This window comes from Phaenicophaeus curvirostris, chromosome 3 (genome assembly GCF_032191515.1).
Source record: "Phaenicophaeus curvirostris isolate KB17595 chromosome 3, BPBGC_Pcur_1.0, whole genome shotgun sequence".
Lineage (NCBI taxonomy): Eukaryota > Metazoa > Chordata > Aves > Cuculiformes > Cuculidae > Phaenicophaeus > Phaenicophaeus curvirostris.
This window is the reverse complement of record NC_091394.1, coordinates 85052420-85078973: the sequence shown is the minus strand read 5'-3', so window position 1 is coordinate 85078973 and position 26554 is coordinate 85052420. Positions and strand designations below refer to the sequence as shown.

General features: G+C 42.9%; 1 protein-coding gene across 1 annotated transcript in view; it reads left to right on the top strand.

Moving 5' to 3' along the window:
- Positions 1-496: 496 nt before the first annotated feature.
- Positions 497-26554, top strand: part of ENPP2 (ectonucleotide pyrophosphatase/phosphodiesterase 2) — a 79269-nt gene continuing 53211 nt past the window's right edge. The window contains 6 exon segments of the mRNA XM_069854574.1: positions 497-512; positions 515-545; positions 547-634; positions 636-698; positions 18625-18727; positions 24533-24688. Of these exon segments, the coding sequence (XP_069710675.1) occupies positions 497-512; positions 515-545; positions 547-634; positions 636-698; positions 18625-18727; positions 24533-24688 (457 nt within the window).

Here is a 26554-nt window from a genome sequence, read left to right as displayed (position 1 = left end):
AAAAATAATAGTTACAGTAAATGATTTTTAATAAATATATGCACTCTAGCGAAGGTGGCCTGAGCTTGGAAGTGGCTCATCGGCTGGCTTGTAATACGGAATTGGAAATTAGGGAACTCTGTTTTCTAGTCAGATTGCTAAAAGCAGATAAATGCATTTCAGTCACTAGATTCTGGTGTAGGGCTTTAAAAAAAGTAAAAAAAAAAAAAAAATCCTATCCATAACTGAATAGCTCTATTAAATGATCAGAAAGACCTCAGCATCACCTTGTTATCTGCACATGACCTCTCCTGAGGCATCCGAGGGAAAAAAAAGAAAGAAAAAGAAAAGAGAAAAGAGAAAAGAGAACGATTAAGCAAGTGCCTGAGAGCGCTGCATTTGAAAGCAGAGCTTCAGGACAGGGATGCTTTCCATGGAGTCATTTCAGGCAAAGGTCACATGCGTGCATATAAAATCATTCCTGAAAGCAGCTCCTTTGTCCCCCAGCCATCTCCCAATGGAGCCATTGTCCCGCGGGGCAGCTGGCACCCTGACTTCAGCTCCAGCTTCGGGATCCCAGGCCCGGGGCAGCCAGGCAGCCCCCAGGAGCCAGCCCAGGGCCAAGGCAGCCAGAGCATCTGCTGGGAGCTGCTGCCTGGGACAGGGACGAAGCAAAGTTTCCGCGTCAAGCTACAGTTATGGAAAGAAAAGACCCGCTGGTACGGTAGGCTCATCTTCCCTCCTCTTCTGTCCTGTGGGGTTTTTTTGTGGCTTGTTAAAGCAGTCTTGAATAAATATAATTACAAGCAAAGTCAAGCTATGAAGTAGCATGAACGTATTTTTGCCAAGTGCAGCTTGGATTGGGATATGGCAAGTTCGAAGTTTACAACGTGCATTCAGGGGCGATGCTGGAAGTGCTCAGACTCAGAAGTGAAGTACAAGGTATTATTTAATGCGGACAGAAGAAAATGTATTTTAAAAACCATCGCAGATCTCTTCTATGTTTTGCCTTCTGAGCGTGCCTCATCTCTTACCCTTTTAAATATAAACTGGCTTTTTATACACGTTACCTTGTAGCAATGTTAAAACTAGCTCCCAGCACAGACACAAGAAAAGTGTCTTGGATGTTGTTTGCATTTACCTCCTACAATATTAATATTATGCAAATATGTAATTATGAATGTAAAACTCCCCCACCACTTGGCTTTTGATTTCTATTAAAATTCCCACTGTCAGGAACTTTGCTGCACAGTCCTGGGCTTGAAGGCAATCTTTAAATAGGTTCCCATTACAGGTACCTCCCCCTAAGCCTTTTTCTCCAAAAGCAATATATGTATTTCTTTAATCAGGGTAATAACACCTCAAGGATCTATGATTTTCTTCATAACTCTGTATGCCACAAATGTAAAGTGCTGATTAGAGAGGCAAGTTGATAAGAAGTTAATAAAACTGTGCATGCCTTGTAGCTACCCCCTATGGCTGGACTCATAATGGTTTTGATTACTCTGATTGTGTAATATTAACCATTGGGTCCCTCTTTTGAGTTTCTTTTGCTTCTGATTTGCTTAGATTTTAATTGTCATTTGCTTCCAATTACTAGTGATCTATGTGAGGTTCCTGTCAGCATGTGACAGTGCTGTGGAGGCTGCTCCTGATGCCACCACATCTGGGATGGAAATCCTGAGCTCTGCAAGTCAAAGCAGGGCGTTGACTTGTCAGATTAAAAAAAAAAAAGGGGGGGGGAAACAGGGCATTTCTCTTGTGAAGCAGGTGTGAAAGACTGTTATGTCAAGGCTCTGTTGGCAGCTTATACGAGTGTTAGTGTTGTGGGGAGGTGGGCTGGGGGCTGGCAGAGGGCACTGGCTGTGCCTGGTGGGTAGGTGGAGATAGCTGGGGGCTGCCTGTACCTAGAAAAAAGACGAGACTGACTGCCCCTTCCTAGTGGCTGCCCACAGGTGACCTGCTGGCCTGTATCATGGACAGCTATGGACATTTTTAGATAAAGAAAGGGCTTCTCATGAAGTCCAAGGCTGCAGGAATATTTCCTCCTATCAGGCCTGTATAGTATGTTAAAAAAACAAAACAGCACTCCATTTGTGTAGCAATATTTATTCTAGAAAATCTTGTCTTGTTTCAGAGGATGTAATTTTAAAGTCACTGCAGTGGGGAGGTTTCAATTATTCATAAAGAATGCCAGCTGAGTTTGAATACCAGATAGCTAAAGATATGTCAGCATCATTCTTGAAAGTAATAGCAGTTAATAACAGTGCTTCAAGCAGCATTTACCCAAGGATGCCAAATGTAATTCTTGGTATTATTTGAAATCGAAGTGGAGGTAAGGAATATTTCTGAGAGATGAATGAATGGTGGTGGCTTGAGAGCGCTCCTGGCAGTGCTGGGGCTAGCACCACCTCTTCCAAATTCCCATGTGCTATTGCAAGTGCTCTTTTATGGTGCTTCACCAAATCAATGGGTCACTTATGGAAATGCAGCAAAACCTGATATTATTGACACACCAGCAACACACACTGTTTCATGTGCTTAAGTAAAGCTGGAGGAATCCTTGACCTCTACCGCACCTTGTTGGATGGGGTCTTTTGAACCTCCCAGTACAGCTCTACTCACGCCACCCATGCCAGCCCTTGGGCTCCTCCCTGGGTAAAATGACAACTATGTTGGCGGGGTGTTTGACCAAATGATCTCACAGGCTTTCTTTGTCTCTAAAGCCATGAAACTATGTGCACTCCATACATTTAGAGTAAAGGAGAACAGAGTCACTGTTAATTAATTCAGTAAATAAAGAAATGTAAATATAGAAATAAATACATATGGGCTCTATTGCCATTGAAGAACTGTTGTGTACTGTTTAAATTCCATTGCTTAGAAGTTCCAGTTGCTAGTGCTGTATATGACAAATTAGACTAAAAGAGATTAAAAATACAAAATAACAGCAGGTACGCTCAGTTGATGTCATCTTGCCCTGAGCCAGACAGACATTTTCTCTTATTGCAGATGGACCTTCCTTACATCTCTGACTGGGGAAGAAATTGTGTCTCCAGATGTCCCTTCTTCTAACAATTCCTGTCCAGCCATACTCTCTTTTAATTTCTGTTAAATGCCCCTTCCTCCCCCCCCCCCGCCCCTTTTTATTGTGAAGTACTTTGTGGCAGTCAGAAGACCCTGGTGACTGGAAGAAGGGTAACATTGTGCCCTTTTTTAAAAAAGGTAGAAAAGATGAACCTGGGAACTACTGACCTGTCAGCCGCATCTCTGTGCCTGGGAAGATCATGGAACAGATCCTCCTAGAAGCTGTGCTAAAGCACATGGAGAACAGAGAGGTGATTTGAGAGAGCCAGCATTGCTTCACCAAGGGCTAGTCCTGCCTGACAAACCTAGTGGGGTAACCACAGCAGTGGGCACAGGAAAATGAATGAATGTGATCTATCTGGACTTCTGTAAAGTCCCCCATAACATCCTTCTTTCTCAATTGGAGAGATATGGATTTGATGGGTGGACTATTTGGTGGATAAGGAATTGGTTAGATGCTGACATTCAGAGAGTAGTGGTCAGTGGCTCGATATCCAGATGGAGATCCATGACAAGTGGTGTCCCTCATGGGTTCATACTGGGACCAGTGCTGTTTAATATCTTCATTGATGATATTGACAATGAGATTGAGTGCACCCTCAGCAAGTTTGCAGATGACACCGAGCTGAATGGTGCAGCTGTCACACCAGAAAGATGGGATGTCATCTGGAAGGGCCTGGACAAGCTGGAGAAGTGGGCCTGTGTGAAACTCATGAAGTTCAGCAAGGCCAGGTGTAAGGTCCTGCAACTGAGTCAAGGCAATCCATGGTTTCAATACAGAATGGAGGACAATGTGATTGAGAGCAGCCCAGTGGAGAAGGACTTGGGTGTGTTGACTGATGAGAATCATAGAATCATAGAACAGCTTGGGTTGGAAGAACCTTAAAGATCACCTAGTTCCAACCCCCCCACCATGGGCAGGGACATCCCACTAGATCAGGCTCCCCAAGGCCCCATCCAACCTGGCCTTGAACACTTCCAGGGCTGTGGCATCCACAACTTCCCTGGGAAATCTATTCCAGTGCTTCATTGTGAAGAAATTCCTCCTCATGCCTAGTCTAAATCTGCCCCTCTCCAATTTACAGCCATTCCCCCTTGTCCTATCACTACAAGCCTTTGTAAAATGTCCCTCCCCATCTCTCTTGTAGGCTCCCTGGAAGGTCACTATAAGATCTCCTCGGAGCCTTCCCTGCTCCAGGCTGAACAAACCCTACTCTCTCAGCCTGTCCTCAAATGGGAGGTGCTCCAGCCCTCTGATCCCCCTTGTAGCCCTCCTCTGGACCCATTCCAAAAGTTCCATATCCTTCTTACATAGAGTATTCCAGAACTGGACACAGTACTCCAGGTGAGGTCTCACAAGAGAGGAATAGAGGGGCAGAATCACCTCCCTCGACCTGCTGGACACGCTTCTTTTGATGCAGCCCAGGATACAGTTGACCTTCTGGGCTGTGAGCGCACATTGCCGGCTCATGTCGAGCTTCTTACCAAGCAGCACCCCCAAGTCCTTCTCTGCAGGGCAGCTCTCAATCATGTCACCCTCATCGTGTACTGAAATTGGGGATTGCCCTGACCCAGGTGTAGGACCTTGCACTTGGCCTTGTTGAACCACATGAGGTTCACACAAGCCAACTTCTCCAGTAGAAGTTGGAGGAGCTTGACATGAGCCAACAATGTGTGCTCACAGCCCAGAAGGCTAACCATATCCTGGGCTGCATCAAAAGAAGCATCGCCAGCAGGTTGAAGGAGGCGATTGTGCCCTTTGCTCCACTCTCGTGAGACCCCACCTGGAGTATTGTGTTCAGTTCTAGAATCCTCCACAACTGTTGGAATGGGTCCAGAGGAAGGCTACAAAGATTATCAGAGGGCTGGAGCACTTCTGCTATAAGGACAGGCTGAGAGAGTTGGGGATATTGAGCCTGGAGAAGAGAAGGCTCCGCGGAGATCTTATAGTAACCTTCCAGTACCTGAAGGGGGCTACAAGAAAGCTGAGGAGGGATATTTTACAAGCGCATGTAGTGACAGGACTGGGGGGAATGGCTTTAATTTGGAGGGGGGAATATTTCAATTAGACTTTAGGAAGAAATTCTTCACAATATAGGTGGTGAGGCACTGGCACAGGTTGCCCAGGGAAGGTGTGGATGCCTCATCCCTGGAGGTGTTCAGGGCCTGGTTGGATGGGGCCTTGCGCAGCCTGGTCTGGTGGGAGGTGTCCCTGCCCATGGCAGGGGGGCTGGAAACGGTCCTTTCCAACCCAAACCATTCTATGATTCTATGAACAGTTTAATCTATAGGCTTTCTCCTCTGCGTATCTAATTTCACAATATCTTATAGAGATTGTCAATAGGAAGCTGCGGCGGGTTGGCCTTGGCTGGCTGCCAGATGCCCATCCTGCTGCTCTCTCACTCCTCTTCCTGAACAGGACAGAGGGAGGAATTAAGATGTGGAAACTCATGGGCTGAGATAAAGGCAGGGGAATCATTTAGCACTTACTGTCATGGGCAAAACAGACTCGACATGGGGAAAATTAATTTAATTCAACAACAATTACAATAGATTTAGGTAGTGAGAAGCAAACACAAAAAGTAGAACAGGACCTTTTCCCCCTCCTCTTTCTTTTTCCAGGTTCAACTTCACTCCTTCATTTTTGACTCCACCACCCTGAGTAGCACGGGGAGTTGCGATCAGTCCATGATAGCCCCTCTCTACTTCTCCCTCTTCACATTTCCCCCTGCCCCAGTGTCAACCTTTCCCACAGGCTACACACCTTCAGGATCAACATATTCCAGTGGGTTCTCTTCCCATGGACTGTAGGGGAATCTCTGCTTCAGCATCTGGAGCACCTTCTCCCCTCCTTCTTCACGACCACAGTGTTTGCAGGGCTGTTTCTCACAATTTTCCTCTCAGTCTTCGCTATCAGCACAGCATTTTTTACCCTTTCTTCAAATGTATTTTACCAGAGGCACCCCCATCATGGATGAGAGGCTGAGCTGTGTCCTGAGGTGGGTCGGTTGGAGCTTGTGGGAATTGGTAGAAACTGGCTGTGTCTGGCACAGGCCATCCCTGTCCACTCCTCATAGAGCCTGCCCTGCAGCCCTGATTGCCAGTGCCTGGACATAGATACTCAATACAGAAGCCAAAATTCTTGACCTTATATCTACAAAAATAATGCACAATTTTACAAGTTTCTGGACTCTCTGACGTTCTGTTTCTGTGCAATTTTGGGCTATTTAAAGGTTTTAACCTGAAGGAAGGAAGATTTTACTGCTGTGTCTATCCTGTAGCAAAAGTTGTCTGAATCAGCACAGACAGGACATCTCCAAAAGGGCTCCACAGGCAATAACTGCAGGTTTTATGGAAAGCCCTGTGCAAACCTGGGACAGGATTTGAACACTTCTCTCAGCACTTTGCACACAGCATAACAAAGCAGAGGGGAGGGATACCACCTGGGAACACTCAGTCCCACACCCTGTGTTTTCAATGACTATTCCAGCAGCTCAGCTCTGCAGAGTTGTTTCAAACTGCCCTTTTTAATTGTAAATCCTTGGGGCAGGGGGAGATTTTGGTGTAGTAGGAAGCTCCTGTACTTTTGAGGAACAGCAGTAAAAAGGGCAAAGAAAATAGAGTGAATTTCAAGGTAGAAATTACTATCTACAGAATAGTTGCTTACTTATTACCATGTATTTCCACTTGCAGAAAAAACTTTTCAGTCATATTAGTTGTTGATGAATATGACAGCTTCAGAAAGGTTTCTGGCCATGGCAGGAGATCAGGGAATGAGCCAAAGGCTGGTGGGGGTTACTTGAGTTGGGACAAGATAGTGGTGAGGAACTGGATTTTTGGCAGCAGCAGAGGAACTGGAGGATCAACCCTACACCAGATTCAGCATCAGGGCTACCAAAGCTGGGACAGAGAAACTCTGATACCAGCTGCAGGGATGGTAATGAATTGCCACCCCTCCAGTTGCCCCGGTCCAGAGTTTGGTATGTCAGTATGGCCTTGGACGTGAGTGAGATGGTGGGAAAACATCAAGGCAGTGCGGCCCTCATTTACATCAGCATCACTGAAGAATGTTGCGTGCAACACTTTGAAAGATTTCATGGGTTGTATAAACAGAAAAATGTGGCTTGTTTCAGCCATCTTTGGGGAAGGAAGAATATGAGTTTGTGGATGGGGGAAGGTGACCATGATGGGATCTGGAAGATGGGGACAATGGCTGTTCTGTACAGACTGAGTGTGTGGCTCAGGCCAGGAGAGTCATTCCTCAGAGGCTGCCTTTGTATCCTCAAAAGGAATTTTCGCTGAAACAATCAAAAATATCCACTGGATGAAAATACAGCACTATGAGAGGGTAAGGAGAAATGTCCTCATGAAACAACACTTTGTAAGTAATTGAGTTGCTATCACCTGTAAATACTTGCTTTCCTTTCTTTCCACAATGAGGCAGCATAGCTAAGGTGGCAGTGAAGACAACAGGCAGACCCAAAACAAGGTTACCCCTTCAAGGTGGGACAGAGGGAAGGTATCACTGCTATAGAACTGAGTGAAATTCCCTTGGAGCTGATGACCATTCACTATAAATGTAAGAAGCCATGAACTGCCTCTTGGATAGCCAAAACAATAGGATTCCTTTCCCTGCTCAGGGAAACAGCATTTCTTGGACATTGTTTGTAAATGACAGGATTGTACTGCTTGATGCCACAATCTTAAGTCCTCTCTTAAAGGAAACAACCTGAAAGATCACAGTCTCGATTGTCTGCCAAGTACAAAAGGTTTCATTACTTTGGGCATTTGTGCTTGACTAGATAAATTCAATGCATCCAAACAGGCTCTAATTTTTTAATTTCCTTTAATGTATATTGGACTTGTACAGTACAACTGAAACAGAGTTTTAACAGAATCACAATACACTGGAAGTCACAAGGATAGTTTCCTCCTCCCAAACCCCACCACAGAGAGAACAAGAAGGAAAGATTACCTTTTGGAATCTCCAGAGCTCTGTTCTCCTAATCTCTTTCATCACTTTTTTAAAAAACTCTTCCCATGTAGGTGTCTCTTTTTTTCTGCCCTTCCATTGCTCTGCCCTGCCAGCATGTCCCCACACATGGCAGGAGATGGCTCCGACAGGCATGGGACATTGGGTGCCCTTCATCTATAGTGATGTCCAGGCAGTTGCTGCTGGCAGTATCAGGCCTCATTCATTTGCTGAAGCTGCTGCCTCTCCAAAATCCTCCCACACCTCTGCCCTGTGCCTTCTGTCCTGCAGTCTGACTGTGCTTCCACCTGCCCTTTACAATGGGGCTTTGAGGCTGGCTTATTTATTTTATTTATAATGCATCAGAGTAGGAAGCAACAAAAGCAGAAGCTTTCCTAGTGCCATTTTTTAAAATCCAATACCTTCCAAACCCCTCTTGCAGAATCAAGCAGTTGTTTCAGCAGCTTTAGGCTGCCTAAAAGCTGGTGTGTGAACATGAGGTTATAGTCCAATATTCATTTTAAAAACAGCTGTCATGGCTTAAGCTGCCACAGAAAAACTTCTATGTGCTTCGGCTGGCTCAGTGCAAAGAGAACCTAGTTCACCCCAGAGGTATGAGTGCTCCTTCTTTGCTGACTTCAGCTCTCCTGAAGATATTGCTACTCTTTGTCTGTTTCCATCGTCCATCCTAGCTTCTTTACCCAAAGTGTGTTGGTTTGGGGTTTTTTGTTTGTTTTGTTTTCCAAAGATTATTTAATCATAATGTTCCTCAGTTCCTCAGCACCAGGCTGGAGGAAAATCACACAAGCAGTGATGGTCCTGTGGCTGATGTAGTGCAGTGCAGAAGAGAGGTAGGCACGCTGGGCTTCCTTCCCTTACCAGAAAGGAAGAAATGTTGAATTCAAGGATCTGAGTGAGGACACCAGACACTGAAGGCCTTTCCTTCAACTGACAAAGCTATTGCTGGAAAAGGAGGTGTCTCCACTCTCTTCACCAGAGTGGGGGTTTACTCAAGTCCTTTTTACATTATGTTGAATTGGATGTTGACTTCAAAGCTGTTTGGTTGCAGCATCTTAGGGAAGAGGCAGCATAGACAGTGAAAGGACACTAAATTAAATAGCCTCAGCTGTTTCGCAGGCTTTCTATGGATACCCAGGAACATCTGTCTCTGCTCTGAGAAACTTCAACAAATATAATTTCAAGCTGACTTTTGTCTCTTGTGAAAAAGAGATTTACTGGGGTGGGGGCCCTTCTGTGAAAACTGAGTAAAGCAGAGCTGCTTTTGTTTTACAGCAGTCAGCAATCATTAAACCGAGGAATTGGTTATTTCTGAAAATCCTATATTGCTACGTGAAAAAAAAGATGAGTTAGGGAAACAAATTTTAAGTCAGTAAGGTTATTTGCTTTAAAATATTAAATAAATCTATTAATATTTAAGTGGCCAGAATGTCTCTACAGTCAACTTGTTTAATCCATAACAACAACAAAAATAATCCTTTATTCCTTTCCAAAGTTTTATGCTGAAAAGGTAAAAAAAGTATTTACATCAAAAAAAACTCCTGATAATTTTTATGCAAATCCATCTGAGCACAGAGTTGCATGGTGCAGGGTCCTGCACGTGGGTCAGAGCAACCTCAAGCACAAATACAGGCTGGGTAGAGAATGGATTGAGAGCAGCCCTGAGGAGAAGGACTTGAGTGTTGACTGATGAGAAGCTCAACAGGAGCCAGCAATGTGCACTTGCAGCGCAGGAAGCGCACTGTATCTTGGGCTGCAGCAAAAGAAGCAAAGCCAGCAGGTTGAAGGAGGTGATTCTCTCCCTCTACGCTGCTCTCGTGAGACCTCAGTTGGAGTACTGCATTCAGTTCTGGAGCCCTTAGCACAGGAAAGACATAGATGTGTTGGAGGAAGTCCAGAGAAGGGCCACAAAGATGATCAGAGGGCTGGGACATCTCCTATATGAGGACAGGCTGAGAAAGTTGGGCTTGTTCAGCCTGCAGAAGTCTCCAGGGACTCCTTATAGCAGCATTCCAGTACCTAAAGGAGGCCTAAGAAAGCTGGAGAGGGACATTTTACAAGGGCATGTATCTGTAAGATAAGGGGGAATGGCTTGGAGCTGAAAGTGGCGAGATTTAACTTGGGTATAATAAGATGAGACTTAACTTGGATACAACACTGTGAGGGTGGTGAGGCACTGGAGCAGACTGGCTACAGAAGCTGTGGATGCCACCCCTAGAAGTGCACATGGTCAGGTGGGACTAGGCTTAGAGCAACTTGGTGAAGGGGAAGACGTGCTTGTCCATGGAAGAGGGGTTGATACGGGATGATCTTTAAAGTTCTTTCCAATCCATAACATTTTATCATTTTGTATTTTTGTTTTCTAGCACTCGGTGGTTTTTTTTAAAATATATTTCATTCCCACAGGGCTTGACATCTATTCAGTTGCACATTAAGATAAAGGTTTAAAAACTTAATCTAGCAATGAATGGATCACATTGTTTTGTTGTTGAAATGTCGCTTATACTTTTCTCAGCTGGAGAAAACAGGGAGTACTGTTCCAACAGGATGTTTTTCCCTTTGAACTCACATTTGTCATCTTTGCACTCGGCTGTAATCAGAAAAAAAAAAGCAAGCTGGCAGTTGACTACAGTGGTGCTGACATGATTCAACTTAGGAAAATTTGTGATGCTTGGAAAGTAGCCCATCTGCCTGAAATGACCTAAAAAGTAATATACAATTGTTTTATGCTTTTATGTTTTGCCATTAAAACAGGCAGCAGCAGATGCATGTTAAGAAATGTGGAGAGCTGATCATATGCTGCAATGCCACTGCTCCTTTGCAAGCAGCAGCAATTCAGGTGGAAGAGAAGAGCTTGGCTGCACTCTGCCCTCTGCTCCCCTGGCCGTGGGAAGCCAATATTTACAGTACCCAGCTTGGGGTTTAGAAGAAGCAGCTTGCAGCTCACTGTATCTCACAGACACGCTGTTTTCAGGGCTAAGGACCAGAGCAGGGAACTCCTCCAACTGCAAAACCTGTGAAAGGAAGGACATTTTTTAACCTCTTTTAGGTCACAGGGTGGTCCTGGGAATGGTTGGTTGGGGTGAGAGGGATGGAAGTGATGGCAAGGACAAGCCAGTCTGCCAGAGCTGCTGGTAGATGCTTGGTATCTGGAATATACCTGCTGGTTTTATTCTTTTCTGAAAGAAAAGGGCAGAAAATCCAGTTATTTCCAAGTTAATCAATCATTATACTTAACACCTCTCAACAGCTGGAAATAGCTTAAGCTTATGTAAGTTATGAAGATGTATTTTCAAATATGAGATAAATCGGTACTCTCAAAAAGTAATTGCAGATTGTCTGTGACAATGTTATCTGTGTCCTCATTTTTCTTTGGGCGGAAGCCTGTGCAGTTCTTATTGTATCTTTTTCCACAGAAGTGTTTATGAGGCTGCTCGGTGAATCGGATCAGGGAGTTTAGCCAGCTTGTAATAATAGTTATTTTTCTTTTTCAGAGGTCATATCTTCTTCTTCAGCTGTCCTTGTTTCTTCAGGATTTTTTTAAATAGAAGATTTCATTCTCTTTATGTTGAACTGACTGCATTCAGTGGTGCAGTCTTACAGTCCCTATGGAAATAAAGTAGCTCTGAACTTGAGTTGGACTTGTGTTTATGTGAAGTAGGTTCAAACCTTAGAAGGCTCACAGCCATTTTTTGTCTTAACTACAACACTGCCACAGCAGTCATGCCCAAAAAGCTTTCATAGGTAAGAGGTACAGAGGTCACCATAACAGCAGCCAATTCTTCACTCTTGAGATGACTCCTTGCACACAGAAACAGGAGGAAATTGTGCCCATATGAGGGCCTGTCCTTGTTTGCTTTGGGGAAATCCTTGGTTTCCAGCTTATCCCACTTGGCTTTTCCCCAGAAGAAGTATCAGTGCTGCAGGGCATGGATGTCCAAAGCCTCAGCTTCGGGCAAGTTGAGGACAACATTCCTAATGACATATCTCTTTAAAAGGAAATCAAACAGGGTTTTGCTATTTAGAAAATACCAGTGTGTTTTTTTTAAATTAATAAGAAGAAAAATATTAATTAAAATACTTTTTGATCAAAGTGCCAAAAACATTTAAAAAAAGAGAGATTTAAAACAAATAAACAGAAACTCTTGTTTGGCAAAGGAAACAATCTCAAAGTAAATGAAACAGTACTAATTATATCCACATTTTACTGTTAGGGAAGAGATTAGCACTTGGAAATCTTTTAATCATAGCCAAGCCTTGAGCTTGAAAAGTGTGCCAAAACAGAGTTTGGGATGAGGGTAAATACAATTAAGTAGGAAAGATATGTTACAGGATTATTGTAAAAGTCCCTACAAGAAGTTTTATATACTCAGGAAATTCAAAGCTAATAACCTGAGAAAGGTTTGAACATGGTAAAGGATGTACATACAAGTTACACAAAGAAATCAGGGACATGATTTGAAGTCCAGAAAACCTACTTTATTCCATCGCTGGTTTGGTGTGGTTTGGTTTGGTTTTCTTCCTTTAGCTTTAACTCATTTCTAAAGGGCTATGGGTTTTGTGGGACAAAATAGGTTGTATCACTTATAAAATGCAAATAAATTATCAGTGATTGTGTGGGGCACATAGAAGTTACCATGCAAGGCCTTTGCGTCATCCAGACTACTGTCAGGGGGTAGGTGTTTTAAAAAGACAGATGAAAACCTGTCGATGGGTACCTGTGATACCCATCACCATCTCAAACAGTGAAGAGCGAGGATGAGAACCTGAAGTTGAGCTTTGGATGGGTTGCATTAAAAACACATGTGGGCCATTCAGCTGTTTTACATTCATTCATTCATTCATTCATTTGTTGAATGAAGAAGTGATTTTTCATCATAGAAGAGTTTTTATTCTGCAGTGTGCTAGATTTGTTATATATGACTATCTTAAGAAATATAGTTCTAAATACAGTGCATTTCAGTGAAGTGTTCATGCTACTTCATAACATAACATCGTCCAGAAAACAAATAGGGAAAATGATTGTTTAAAGATGATGAACGTATAGATGTTGGACTAGTGTTAGTGCTGTTACCATCATATGTGCAGGTCACAGGGAGAGGTGTAATGCCCTGTGTTGGAGCAGCTGCTCTGTTAGCTCTAGTGCTGCTGGGAGGACAGAGACAGGCATTCAGGCACACAAAGCTTTCTTCAGGTCACTGAAAACTTGTTTCATTTTTCCCACTAACCTAAATGCTCTGACGAAAGAGGTGACCTTGCTTATAAATCTTGCTTTGTTCAAGTGTGGACAGAAATGGTGATTGTGTGTGTAGGATACACTTGTTAGTACCCTCCACAGGCCCTTGGAGGCACCTTCAAGAAGCTGCTTGGAGGCACCTTCAAGAATCCACAGCCCTCATTTAGCCAGCAAAGCTGCAGTATTAGAAGAATTAGAAGAATTTATTCCTGTACTGCATTTTGCCCTTGTTTTCACCAGGCTCTCCACCTGGGTTTCAGTCCCCAAACCAATAATTGTATAACTATTTACATGAGTAAAGCAGAGACTGGGACTCAGGTCCTCCCTTGGCCGGTGGTTCCTCTTCGCTCTCTGTGTAGGCAGAGCATGTAGACTTAGTTTCAGACCAGATATACCTGTGTTTTTTGCAGGACATGGTTTGGTAGCAGCCCTGGGAGGGCACTTAAAGGAAGGTGAGGAGGGATGAACGTGCTTTCTTGGTCGTCCTCAGTGAGGTTTAGGGTGGATCTAGATGCTGCCTCCCAGCCCTGTGAACCCTGCAGGTGTTATGTGGGGTGCTCAGAAATGTTGATGGGCCTGTAGGTGCCTAAGGCACTTGGTGCCTCAGGGGTTGGGCTGCAGCAAACTGTAATTTTGAAGACTTTAATTTGTCTATGATTGTTCCCAAGAATCTGGCACCTCTTTATAGACCTTTCTGGCTAAGAAAGTCATCCTTAGCACACTCCCCCAGTGCACCAGGCACTACGGTTTGCATACCTTTCCCCTCAGGGTGGTGATGAACAGACAAATAGTTGGTGACTCATCCTCAAGCCTCGAGGTGCTGTTGGGTGGTGATTTGAGGCACAGCAGTGAGTGTGTACTTCCAGGAGCACAGCCTGATTTGTGGGTATTCCCAGACTCATGGAGTTGCAGTGGGCATGGTGGTGCAGCTCCTCCACAGTTGGTCCTGTGCCCTTGGCCAGGGAAATTATCTCCTTGGCAAAATGCAGCTTTTATGTGAGTAAGAATAAAAGATACTTGCAGAAGCTGCTTCAACCTTCGCAGCATATCCCAAAGCCCAAGAAAAGGACAGTCTGAGCCTTGCCTATGTTAACAGTTTATTTTCCTCGATACCCTGCCTGCCCCCTTAATGCATCAATGCAAATAGTTGTGTCCTGTCCCACCCTTTATGATCAGATTGTAATTTTTTTTTTCCCAAGCCAGCATGTAAGCCATTTTAAATCTGTCACTTGCTGGAGTAAAAAGAACCTCTCAGTGACCCTATTTGGGGTCTTCAGTGATACTCCCACAGGCTGAGCAGATACAGATCTGTTATCCTTCAGTAGCTTTTGTGTATTTTTTAATGCATACCTATGCCGGCAAACATATTTCTCTACTCCTGAATGTGGCTGTAGCCTGGATCCCACGATGATCTCTGCTGAAGGACTGCTCGTCAGAGGTCATTGTCCTCCTGCACTAAGTTTTACTCCTCTCACTGATCTCTTTGTCATCAGACTGCTGACTGTAGCTAGCTTTGCTGTTCCTTTGCTGTCCTTTTGCTGTCCTTGCCCTCACACACTCACCTTCCCTCCCTTCTCCATCTTGTTTATCAGACACTGCACTGGCTAAGTGCCAAAGATATTTGGTTTTGATCCATAAAGTTCTATAAAACCAGGGTTTAAAGCCTTTTATACACTGGAATCAGCTCTTCTTGTTATGTTGTGCATAATTATTTTCAGTAAAAAGCTTCAGGATGTTTTCAGTGAAATCGCCACCACTAACCATGTTGATTTTGGCTGCTGGAAGCTTGTTTGGTTTTACAGTGCTTGTATCTGAGAAACTGGATGTGGATGGTGCTTGAATTTCTATAGTTTATCAAAAGGTTCTGTTCTTTGAAATTGCTACTGTTTTTCCTGATCACAACTATATATTCCACATACATATGTGGAAGCTGTGTTTGAGGAGGGGTGAGAGCTCTTCCGCACTTTGGAGGAGTTCCTTGCCTGTCTGCTTTTCATGCTGCTGTCAAGCGTACTGGAAGCCTTGACCCTGGCCTCCCATCACCCAATGTGGCTGTATCCACATGAGATGAATGAGGTGCTAAGGGGCATGGTTTAGTGTTTGATAGGAATGGTTGGACTCGATGATCCAGTGGGTCTCTTCCAACCTGGTTATTCTATGATTCTATGATTCTATGAATAGCTAAAAAGGCTCATTTCTTTAAAGTTCACTCCATCTCTAACCTCTGACTCAGTAAGTATACTTGATTTATCTGCATTTTCTTTGCTTAGTAAGAAAATTGCTCAAGAAAAATCAGTTTTGTATTTTGATATAAGACTGTAAATATTGCCTTTCTTATATTAACTCCATGGAATAGCAGAACAGCAATGCTTGTAGTTGTGGAAATGTTGAAGTATGAACTTCTCATTTAAAGTGTCACCTAGTGGATGGTTGGAAGTTCTGCATCCCAAGCTAAATAATAATTGGTATAATCACATAAGCCATAAAAGCCAAAGGCCAATTCTTATGCACAATAATTGATGAAGAGGCATTTCATATGCTGTTGATCTTATTAACATTCCTTTTTCATGTGTTTCATTTAAGCCATAAAACATGCACTGAACCGCTATATTCTTGGGCCAGGAATGCATTATTTCAGCTTCAATCTTTCCTATTCTGATGAGCAAAATGGCAACTGATTGCTAAAAAAATTAATTACCAGTGAGCCAGCAGTGAAATTTTGCCCGAACAAAATTGTTAGACCCTGTTTGTGCTAGTAAGCTCCTTGTGTGTCTGTGGGGTGGCTTCAGGCAGAATCCTTGCGACAAAAAGATGATTGTGCATCTGAGTATGCGGTCAGTTCAGAGCTACTGGATAATGTGTCTTACATAACACATATGAAAAAGATTATCAGTTTCAGAGTTGTCATCATCATCTATAGTTCTAAAGGGTATTACAAAGGAGGTTAATTAATATAATATCCTTGTAGGAAACACAAAATAAGCTCCTCCATTTATGTGGAATTGTGCGGTTTACAAGCTCCAGAGAGGTTACGTGAATGAAAACATGTAATATGTATTTTCAGACAAGTAGAATTCATCCACATAATTATATTTTTCAGGTTTGTTTCTTGCTTTATTTTTCTGAGTGGTTACTTTTAATTTACGTTGCAATTTTCTTTCAAAGTAATTGAGCACCTCTGTGTTAGGAAGATAGGCAGGAATGGCAAAGGCTCAGCATCTCTGAAAATGAGGCTGGATGTATGGACTTGGACACCCAAAATTAGCCACCAGATCTGAAAATTCAGTTGTGTTTAGCCTGGGTCACTTGGTGACCTGAGGATCCCAGGCTGGAGGAGAGCTTGGGGCTGTTGCCAATCAAATGACGAACTTGTTTTGCTGAAATAAATAGGAAACACTGTTGAAAGATTTTATTTGTGACACCTTTGGTTTCCCTTTTGCTGCTGTCACGCACTGCTGTACTTACCTAGTGCTTAGCAGTGAAGCTATTTAATCACATGATATAAGAGACACTAAGTGTGAAGAATTTTATAAGAACAGCCAGCAAAAGCTTTGGTGTTTCCTTTTTCTCTAGACCTCTGCACAGAGGTTTTCTTGTCGAGAAAAATATTGTGTATCACAACCTACTTCATTTTCAACTCAGCTAGTGATGAAGTGAACACTAGAAGATGAGTCTTTACTTCACAGCACTGGTCTGTGCAAGGGAGAGATGTCCTGGTGTACCTAAGAGGTAGGTTTTCTCAGGCTAATTGCATTTCCCTGAGGCTTGCAGTGTAAAGATACAGATGCACAATGGAGCCACTTTTGGTTAAGAAACTGCATAAAAAAGGATCAGCTCCTGGCAAAGAGTGGCAGCTGATAAGACATGGGTAGCAAAGAGGAGGGCTTTTTAGCTGTTGCCCTGCAAGGCTACAGGGTGGAGAAGGACAGATATTGCAGCAGGTAAAAGGTATCACTAAACAAAGTTCAAAATTGTTGTATGTTTAATACTGCAAGATAGTTTAAACTAAACTATACTGTTTCCTAATGCCAGTATAGGATACGGCACAGGTCTCGAGGGAAGCTCATTCCACCCAAGGTCTTATGAACCTTGGCTCTGCCCCTTTAAATGTAATTGTTAGTAAACACTTCAATGAAAGAAGCTTATATCAGAGAAAAAAGCGTCAAACTACACTAGTAAATAATCTCCCTTGGCAAATAATATTTCAGCCACTGATTGGAACCGTAATTCTGGCCAGCGTTACCATTGGCTTTGTAAATAGAAGCGCTTATCTAAACAGCCGAGCTTTCTGTTGCTGCTGCTGAAAATGGGAAAATGTGGGGCAGAGGGAACGTGTTGCTTCCCTTCCTTTCTGGAAGTCCACGGTTTCCAGCTATTGAAACTACTTGCACTTCCATCCATGCAAGCCCCACAGCGCTGAGAACAGCATCGAACGACAATCACGCGCTGTCCCCAGGCTGGGGTGGGGAACTCTGCTCCACGACCTGGTTAGAAACTTCAGGGGCAAACCGTGAGAACAGGACGGATGCCCGATGTCCCCAGCTCCCCGGGTCCCAGCTGGGCTGGTGTTCGCCCTGCACCGCATCGCAGCCCCAAGCGAGCTCCCCCATCCTTATCCTCTGAGCCAGATGGAGACGCATTTGGTTTCTCTTTTAACCATGTTACTTTTGCGAGGGGAATAAACCAAGCAGGAGCCGCTGTTGGCCACAGCGACATCAGAAAAGCACTGCTCTGCCAGAGGAAACCACATAAAAGCGTGCGTGTGTGTGTTTGAGGGGAGGGCGCAGCGAGGGATGATGCCTGGAGCTTCTTGCACTCGGAGCTGTGATTTGTGAGTGAAACATGATGAAATCGCTCCCTGGACAAATCACACGAGCCTGTCAACCTCACCAGGTGGGATTACTTGTAGCTAATAGCCTGAACTCCCAGAGCAAACAGAGCTCTGCGCTCACTATAAAGAAAAGGCGACGGTGCCGCGTAGGCTTTTCCAGAACTCCCTAGTATGGCTCAGAAGGGCTGCGTCCACTCGCACCAGGTAGGGGAGGAGAGGAGCATGTTTGCTTTTAGAGGAGGAGTAGCCCGTCTCTCCTAAATAAGTTCCTGCAAAAAGAAGTGTTTCAGCTTCAGAAAGAGATGTTTTATTCATAAACCCCTTCTGGTTTGTATTACTCTCCAACAGTGACGCTGTCAGCTGCTGCTCCAGTGATGGGAACTGCAGTGCTGGGCATCTCGAATGTACAGAGGATCATCTCTGTCCCTTTGGCCCTAATGCTCCCAGCTCCAAAGTCCTGCTTTTTCACGGTTTGCTCACTTTGCTGTTTTACTTTTGCAGGTTATGTCTTTATTTGCTTTTGCCTTTGGAGTAAATATCTGCATGGGATTTACAACAAATCGATTTAGGAGATCAGAAGAATGGGATGAGGGCCCGATCTCAGGTACAGTAACAGAAATAAATTGTACATCGCAATATCCTTATGTTATATACTGCGGTTAGAAACTGCTCCTACTTCCAAACAGTAGTTTGCTTGTTCCTTTTCCCTGTAGGATATAGAGAAGAATAAATAACTTGCTGAGCCCGAGTTGGTTGACCTTTGGGACTCACCTATAGGTCTCCTATTTACTTAAACTTTTGCTCTGTGTGCATGTGACTATGGAAAATCCAGTTTATTTTAAGACTGAGCACTGTCAATCTTACAGAGACCGGTCTCCTCGGTTCCCATGTTGCATGTGCTGTGTTTTGTGCTCCGCACGGTTTCCTTCTAGAGCTAAGAGAAACTCACCGATGGGTTTTAGGGTATTGGTCTATTTTGGCAGCTATTGAAGCGGTTTCTAGAAACCTGATTAATGCTTTCAGGAGGCACTGGTGAGAAAAGCTTTTGGGATTTCCGCAGCTCCTGAGGTCATGCTGGTTTGTGAACAGTAGACGGCAGACATCTGACGGCAGAGAGGGCTGGGGAGAGCAGAGCAGGTGTTCACCCAGATGTGCTGTCACCAAGTCTTCTGGTTTTCTTTAGCCTCCTGCCTTTTTTTTCTTTGGAGGAGGGCAAAAACATGCCACAGAAGGGACTGTTGTTTGTGTTCTGGGGCAGTATAGGGTTTTGTGAGCTCAGGCATAGTCCAAGTGGAAAAATATATAAAATGGAAAACTAATCTTTTTTTTTTTTCTTTTTTAAAAAAAACCCCAAAACTAGTCTTGGCTTGCGTCTCTGTTGCTTCCTTTGGCAGGAGAAAGGAAACCTGTGGTCATTTGATTTAGAGCTGGTTAATATGACTGAAGTGAATGGGTTTCATTTGCAACGCCCCTCTGTAATGATAGCTTGTGAATTTAAATTATAAGTGTTTGCCGTGCCCTGAGTTTGTTGTGTTCCTGGCAATGAATGTGTCTCTCTTCCCCCTCCCCCGCCTGCCCCCAGGAATTAGTGTGTAATCACAGACACCATCAGGGCTGCCCATCACTGAGTAGAAGCATAGCAGCTGTTTCTTTTGAACTTCAAATTTCTTTTGAACAGTAAAAAAATTGCTTGAAAACCTAATTTATTTCTATCTTCTAATGCATTAACTGTAGAGCAGTTGCACAATGTGTATAATAGTGACGTGAAGGATTTAAATGTCATGGCTTCAACACCTGATTGCCAGTTCCTTTTCTTGCACTGGTGGCTGTCTAGGCTTTAGGGCAGGGCTGTTCAGTTGATTTTTACTCAAGTCCCAAAGATCTAATCTTGGAGATGCATTGCAGCTCATCAGTGCCAACCCTGCTGAGCCAACCACAACTGTTCCAACACCGCCAGGACTGGGATCAATAGCTGCGTGCTGCTTCCAGTAGCAGGAGAATCACAGGAAAATAAGAAATACAATTTCTCTTGGAAGTGGGCAGGAGATAGGGTAATTTGGGCAGTCTGTTGTGAATTTGCTTACAGGTGGGATTGGACCAGCACTTGACCTTGAAGTAGTCCGGTCCAGGGTCCAACAATGAGATGCAGAAAAGTAAGAGAGGGCTTTGTCCCTTCATTTTTTATGTAGCTTGGTTACCTTTATTGCAGTAAAAAAACGAGGATGTGTACTAATAAAGAATAAAGCATTATAGTCACATCTGTCTAAAGAAGAAAGTAAAAAGTTACACTGGAGAGGTGCTCTTAACAAAACAAAAGCACTGTGATTAAACAACGTTTTCAGACTCTCTTAATTGCATGACTTCCATCTATACTTCATCAGAAGTCCAGTGCAATGTAATATCCAGAATAAAAGATTAGTATAATTATTTTTCAACTTCACTCTGCCTTGGTTTATTTATTTCCAAGTTTCTTGGTATTTAGAGTTAATTATCATGGATTGACAGAACTCTCTTTACCAGCCATTACTGTACAGACCAAGTTATTTCTCTAGAGGTATGCCATGGTTGTAAGTAATTTTCAGTTTCCATATAGCATAGAAATCCTCTACAAGTCAAAAATGTTGGGTTTTTTCCTAGTACCTTATAAATGCATGTCAAAGAAGTACCCAAATGCCTAAAACTCCCCTCCTGTTATTTTTGAGTGTTGTACAGCTATATATGCCTTTATACATTTAAGATGTTTAATATTTGTACCCCAATTTTTTTTTTTTTACTTAAAGTTTCTTAAAGGCATTAGAGAATCAAGTTTTTCATAACTTTGCCTTTGTAAGTTATTTGCTTGATGAGCTTTCTAGACATACTTATAAGCACTTTTAGGGAAAACGGCAGTCTCTTGCAGCAGTTTCCTTGGTCATGATAGGATGATAGCTTAAATTTTGGAAGGAGAAGCACCGAAATTTTTTCTGTCCCTTCTTACTGGATTTTTAATCATGTCATTAAAAATGTAGTCATACCTTCCTCGTATTGCAACAGTTAGGATGTATTTTTTACTTCATGTGACTTTCCATTGAAATTTGACTCATTGCAATGACATTCTGCAAAAATGAAACGCATGTTCATCATATGAATATTATCTAGCAAAACTGATGTTCCGGATATTTTGTGTAGGTATTTGATTGATCTGTATAGGATCCACAGGATCAAAAATGGCAAATCTTTATCAAGTAGTCTCCTTCCCGTAATGATTGTGTAAACTTGTCTATGTTGTGTAGCCCTATGGTTGAAAAACTACTGGAAGTATAATGGATTTGATTTTTTTTTTAATGTTGTGATCAGATGAAGCAGTTTGATATGGCACTTTCCAAAGTAAATATAACACATTTACAATGAAAATGTAAAAACCTCCAGGGACTGAATTAGGAGGGCACTATTGCCTTAAGTAATGGCTCTCTAACCTATTGCATTAGAGACAATCCTTAGATGTCTGTTTTGAGCTCAAATGGCCATAAAAAGAATGCATGGAAAAAGATGTGAAGAGCTTTAGATATTAAGAAAGGAGGGAAGGATCTTAATGTTGAGGTCCCTCTGCCTGCTGCGCAGTCTGACTGCAAGGGCCCATGGTAGGATGCAGTAATTCTTAAACAGATTTTGTAATTGTGTAAGTTTGTTCTATATAGAGGCTTCTACTAATTTGAAAATGCTCACCAGGGATGGAGTGCCTGATGATAGATTTCCAAACTATTCTGCATGCACCAGTACCCATGCCATGGCATTGTGTGCGACCTGAAAATCATGGTCTGGCTGTAAAGCCAGGTCAAGCAGGATAAACAAAGGAATGATCTTAATGTATTCAGAGATTAGAGGAATTAAACCAAGTCCTCTTTCATGTTGGTACATGGAGAGTGTCCTACATTGACTCAGGAGATATGACTTTAATTTGCTAAGTAATTTGGGATAATTTGTCACATCAGTAATAAAACGATTGCCAACAGATGTGAAAAAATAACAGACCAGGTAGCTGAGCAAAATCTTTCTTATGTGAAATGGAAACTTTACTTGCAGTTATAGAAGAAGAAGTGAGACGGGACCTTGAACAGCTGTGTAGATGTTTTCTGTATCCTAAGACATGGTTGGTTATTACTGAAGTGCTCCTGATAGATCTTGGTCTTCAAAATCTCCAAGATTGGAGATTGTACTGCCTCTGTGGGCAATTTGTCCCAGTGGCTCCCTGATAAATGAGCTGTTCCTTACAACAGTATTTCTTTGAGCTGCAGCTGATTCTGTCCCTTACATAATCTGCAGTCAGATTTACATGCTCTCTTTCTCAAGCATATGTGTTTTTAGCCTTCTGAAATGATCTCCCTCTCATCCCTTTGAAATGAAGAGGGTAATGCCAGTGTAAGGGATATCGAACATATACTAGTATGCAATACCTTTAAGGTGAGTCCATAATCCATTTGATTTGTGGCTTATTTGATCTGTGATTATATATTACATATCTTCCAGAAAGAAAAGCAGTAGAGGAGGTTAAATAACAGGGGTATATTATTTAGTAACAGCTTTTCAGAAGTATTTGGCAGAAAGCAGCTGTCACTAGCAAAAAGGAACAAGACTTCATATCTCTGAAAATCTGAAGTGTTAGCACGCTTTGAAACAATTCTCACCTGATTATTTTCTAGCATAGCTTTGTGGCCTATTCATGTGAGCAAAAAAATCCTGACCTGTGTGTTGCCGGCCTAGATACAGGACCTTTAGCTTCTTGGAACTCCAGATGGCCAAAATACTGATGGCTCATTAAGAGCATGCTTATGTATGTACCTATGGAGTGAAATTCACTGTGTGTATGATGTTACTTGCTTCTGTGCATTACTGACCTGACTGACAAAACCACAAAAGTAGAGGCACAGTTGTCTGTACTACCTTTTCCAGCAGTCATATGAATGTGCCCTGCGCTGCCATGATCTATGTCTGCACCTTGATAGGTTTGCTTTTCTTACCCATTATCTTGCTGTCGTGTTGCTTCGTTGTCATGTTTGCTCCCTGATGTGGTTTATGCTGCTGTGTAACCAGTGCTAGTGCCACTCCAAGGAAAGCAGTGGAGCAGAGATGCTGGGGATGGGAGCTGGTGGGACATCAGCTACTACAGTGCCACCTCCGAACTCTCTCTTCATCTTCTTTTCCATTCGTTCTCACAGTGTAAGGATAATGCCATCTTGTTGAGGCAGAGATTTACCCTCAGTTTATGTGGAGACTAAACTTTCAGCTATGTAAAAGAGTAGAGGAAAAAAAATCTATAAGAAAAGATCAGAGCAACTGTTTCCCAAAAGCGCCATTGCATCAGACCTCTTAAAATCATCCTGCTAATCATGGTGTGAGGTTTGCCAAAACCAAACCCAAACTGTGGTATAAAAGAAAGCAAATCTCAGGACAATTTCAAAGGCTTAATTTTAATAGGTCTCTCAAGGAATAAAAAGCATTGTGAAATTTTTTCTTGGAACACCTCTGTTTTTAAAGAATAACATGTATTAGTTGTTTTATTTCATAAATTACAGTTAACCCTGGAGTACAAAATTTTCCTGCTTCATCTAAGCTGCTAAGTAGAATTTTGTTACAGGGTAATTGTATGAATTGCATAATACATTTAAGTTTTGAGAAACAAGCACAGAAATACATATCAGCTTTGACCGCAAAGGCCCTCACTAATAAACAGATTATTGAAGTCTAATACATTATTCATGGTTTTCAGACTGGCAGTCCTGCATTTAGTTAAGATTTACATAGTTTTGTACTATATTTGTATTTTACTAAGTTTTAATTATTTAATGCTCTGAAGAAGCCCACCAAAATGCCTTGCCGTTAATTTACAGAGCATCTTACAGTTTTCTTTCATGCTTGACATTGATTTGGTGCCTTCCAGTATAGCAAACCGAGTCCTGCTGACTGCATGTAGATTAATTGCAGTCCTTTCCTATGCAAACTGCCCAGCCAGCCATGAAAATGTCACTTGGCTTCTGAAAACAAAGGCCTCCTTCTGAGGAATAGCTGCAGCTCCTGGAATGGGGCCTTGGAGACTTCAATACATGTCTGCTAATGATCTCTTGATTGTTACAGAGGTAAAACCAAGGCTGTTTCTTTGCTGGACGTTGTCACAGCATGCTGCTTCCTTCGCTCCCCTTCACACCACCCCCCCCCTTATTTTTCTCCTCTTCAAGAAGAGCAACCTTTTCAGAATTTGTTCCCTTTTATTATTATTTTTTTTTAAATTTCTTCAAGCAACCCTTCTCCTCTCCCTGCTCCCTTCCCTAGAGCAGGCAGCCGAGGTTTTGCTCATCCAAGTGGCGTGGGGCTGAGGCATCCTTCCTACCACTGCCAGCCTGACAAATGTTGCGCTGTTTCTTGTTCCACACAGTCTTGTCAGATTCCCCCTGGATCAGCACCTCTGGCTCCTGCAAAAACAGATGCTTTGAACTTCAAGAGGCAGAGCCTCCTGGCTGCCGCTGTGACAACCTGTGCAAGAGTTACAACAGCTGCTGCTTCGACTTTGATGAGCTATGCTTAAAGACAGGTATGATGGGTCTCCTGTCCCGCACTGCCACTGCCACTGGTTTCTGCCAGCAGTCAGGACCTGCCTGATAAGCCAGCACTCCCTGCCATAAACTGCATCTCCTCCTCACCTCCCCTTGCCTTGCTGAGCAGACTTGGCTCAGCACAAAATGTGTCCCATATTTTCTCGCAAGGAGCAGTGAGGATGTGCACATATCACTCCTCGTTGCTGAGCCAAGGTTGCCAGGGCAGAAAAAGCAGGGTACTATTCTTTTACTGTTGGGGAGGGACTGTTCACAAAGGCTTGTAGTGACAGGACTGGGGCAATGGGTATAAACTGGAGAGGGGCAGAACTAGACTAGATGAAAGGAAGAATTTATTCAGCATGAGAGCGGTGAGGCACTGGCACAGGTTGCCCAGGGAAGCTCTGGATGCCCCATCCCTGGAGGTGTTCAAGGTCAGGTTGGATGGAGCCTCGGGCAGCCTGACCTAGTGGGATGTCCGTGCCCATGGCACAGGGGTTGGAACTGGATGGACTTTAAGGTCCCATCCAACCCAAACTATTCTATGATTCTATTCATACTATATGAAAAGCAGAACTTATTGATACTCAATTAAAAGTAATAATCAGTGTTCAGGCACCAATTTGACCTCCAGGTTACAATGAAAAGAGCTGTGGTAAAGGCCTGGAGGTTGACCATTCCATGTCAGCCATCTTTTTTTCTCCCAAGTGACACAATATTGGAGCAATTCATGCTCACCTGTGGGCTGTGCTTTTTTTTTTATGAGTCATAGGCAAGGAAAACTTCAAAGAGGGCCATGAATTACATTTTACTTCTTAGCATAGTGCATTTAAATTATTAGTAGTACCCATATCCTTGAGTGTTAGCACAGTGATCAGAGTTGACACAGGTGCCTTTTGCTTTTGCCATTAAATATTTTCTTGTTTTATCAAAGAATTCTACGTACTAAGCAGCCAGAAGAGAAGTCTAACGATTAAAAATATCATTGCCCATGGATGTGTCATGCTTGAGAGCTCTAACTTCCTTGGATCTGTTTATAATGATATCATTTTAGTATCTTGGTACAAAAAAATGGTGAGCTAATCCAGTACAAAAATCTACTTTGGTTCCAGGTCAAAATCTTTTGAATTTTAGGCTAATGCTGTTTTGTCCTGGTGTAAGTAACTGTAGAATGAGAGCCTCTTTTTGAAGACTTTCAGCACAATATATTTGCTACCAAAGGGCAGACTTTCAGTTCCTCAACCTCCTGTCTCCAGTGCACCATGTCCACATAAGTACATGGACACCCTTGGGGCTCTTGAGTGACTTGTCATATACTCCCACAAGCATTTGTTAAGTCAGTAATCACATGCGCAATCTGAAAATATTCCTTCTTTATGGAAAAACTGCCAAATGAAGGAGACAAAGGGGGAAAAGACATTGCTGATGTGGTGTGTCTTTTATTTGGTGCATGTTGTCTAAAGTGATTTTTAAAGTTTGTTGTTGGTTGGCCCAGGACACGGGAAACCATGTGTTTATGTTCCTTTTCTGAAGCAGCAATGTACTGCCCTTGAAAGAGCACTCCAATTTAGACAAGTCCTTAGATACTAACTTCACTCATAAGATGAGAAGAGCTGGAGTGTTTTACGGTGGCCGTATTATACTTTTCCTTGAAGAACAGTTCTCATTCTCATAATTCTGCAGTTGCTGCTGAATCTCACCCTGTGTTGAGGAACTGATGGGAGTAAAGCATAAATTTGCATTTGCGTAGTCTCTTTTCAGCTTCCTCTTATTTCCTATAGATTGAACTGGGCACTCGAGTAGTTGTGAGAAAAAGAATGGATTACCCAAGAAAAATCAGAATTCTTAGTTTGTGCTTCAGGTCC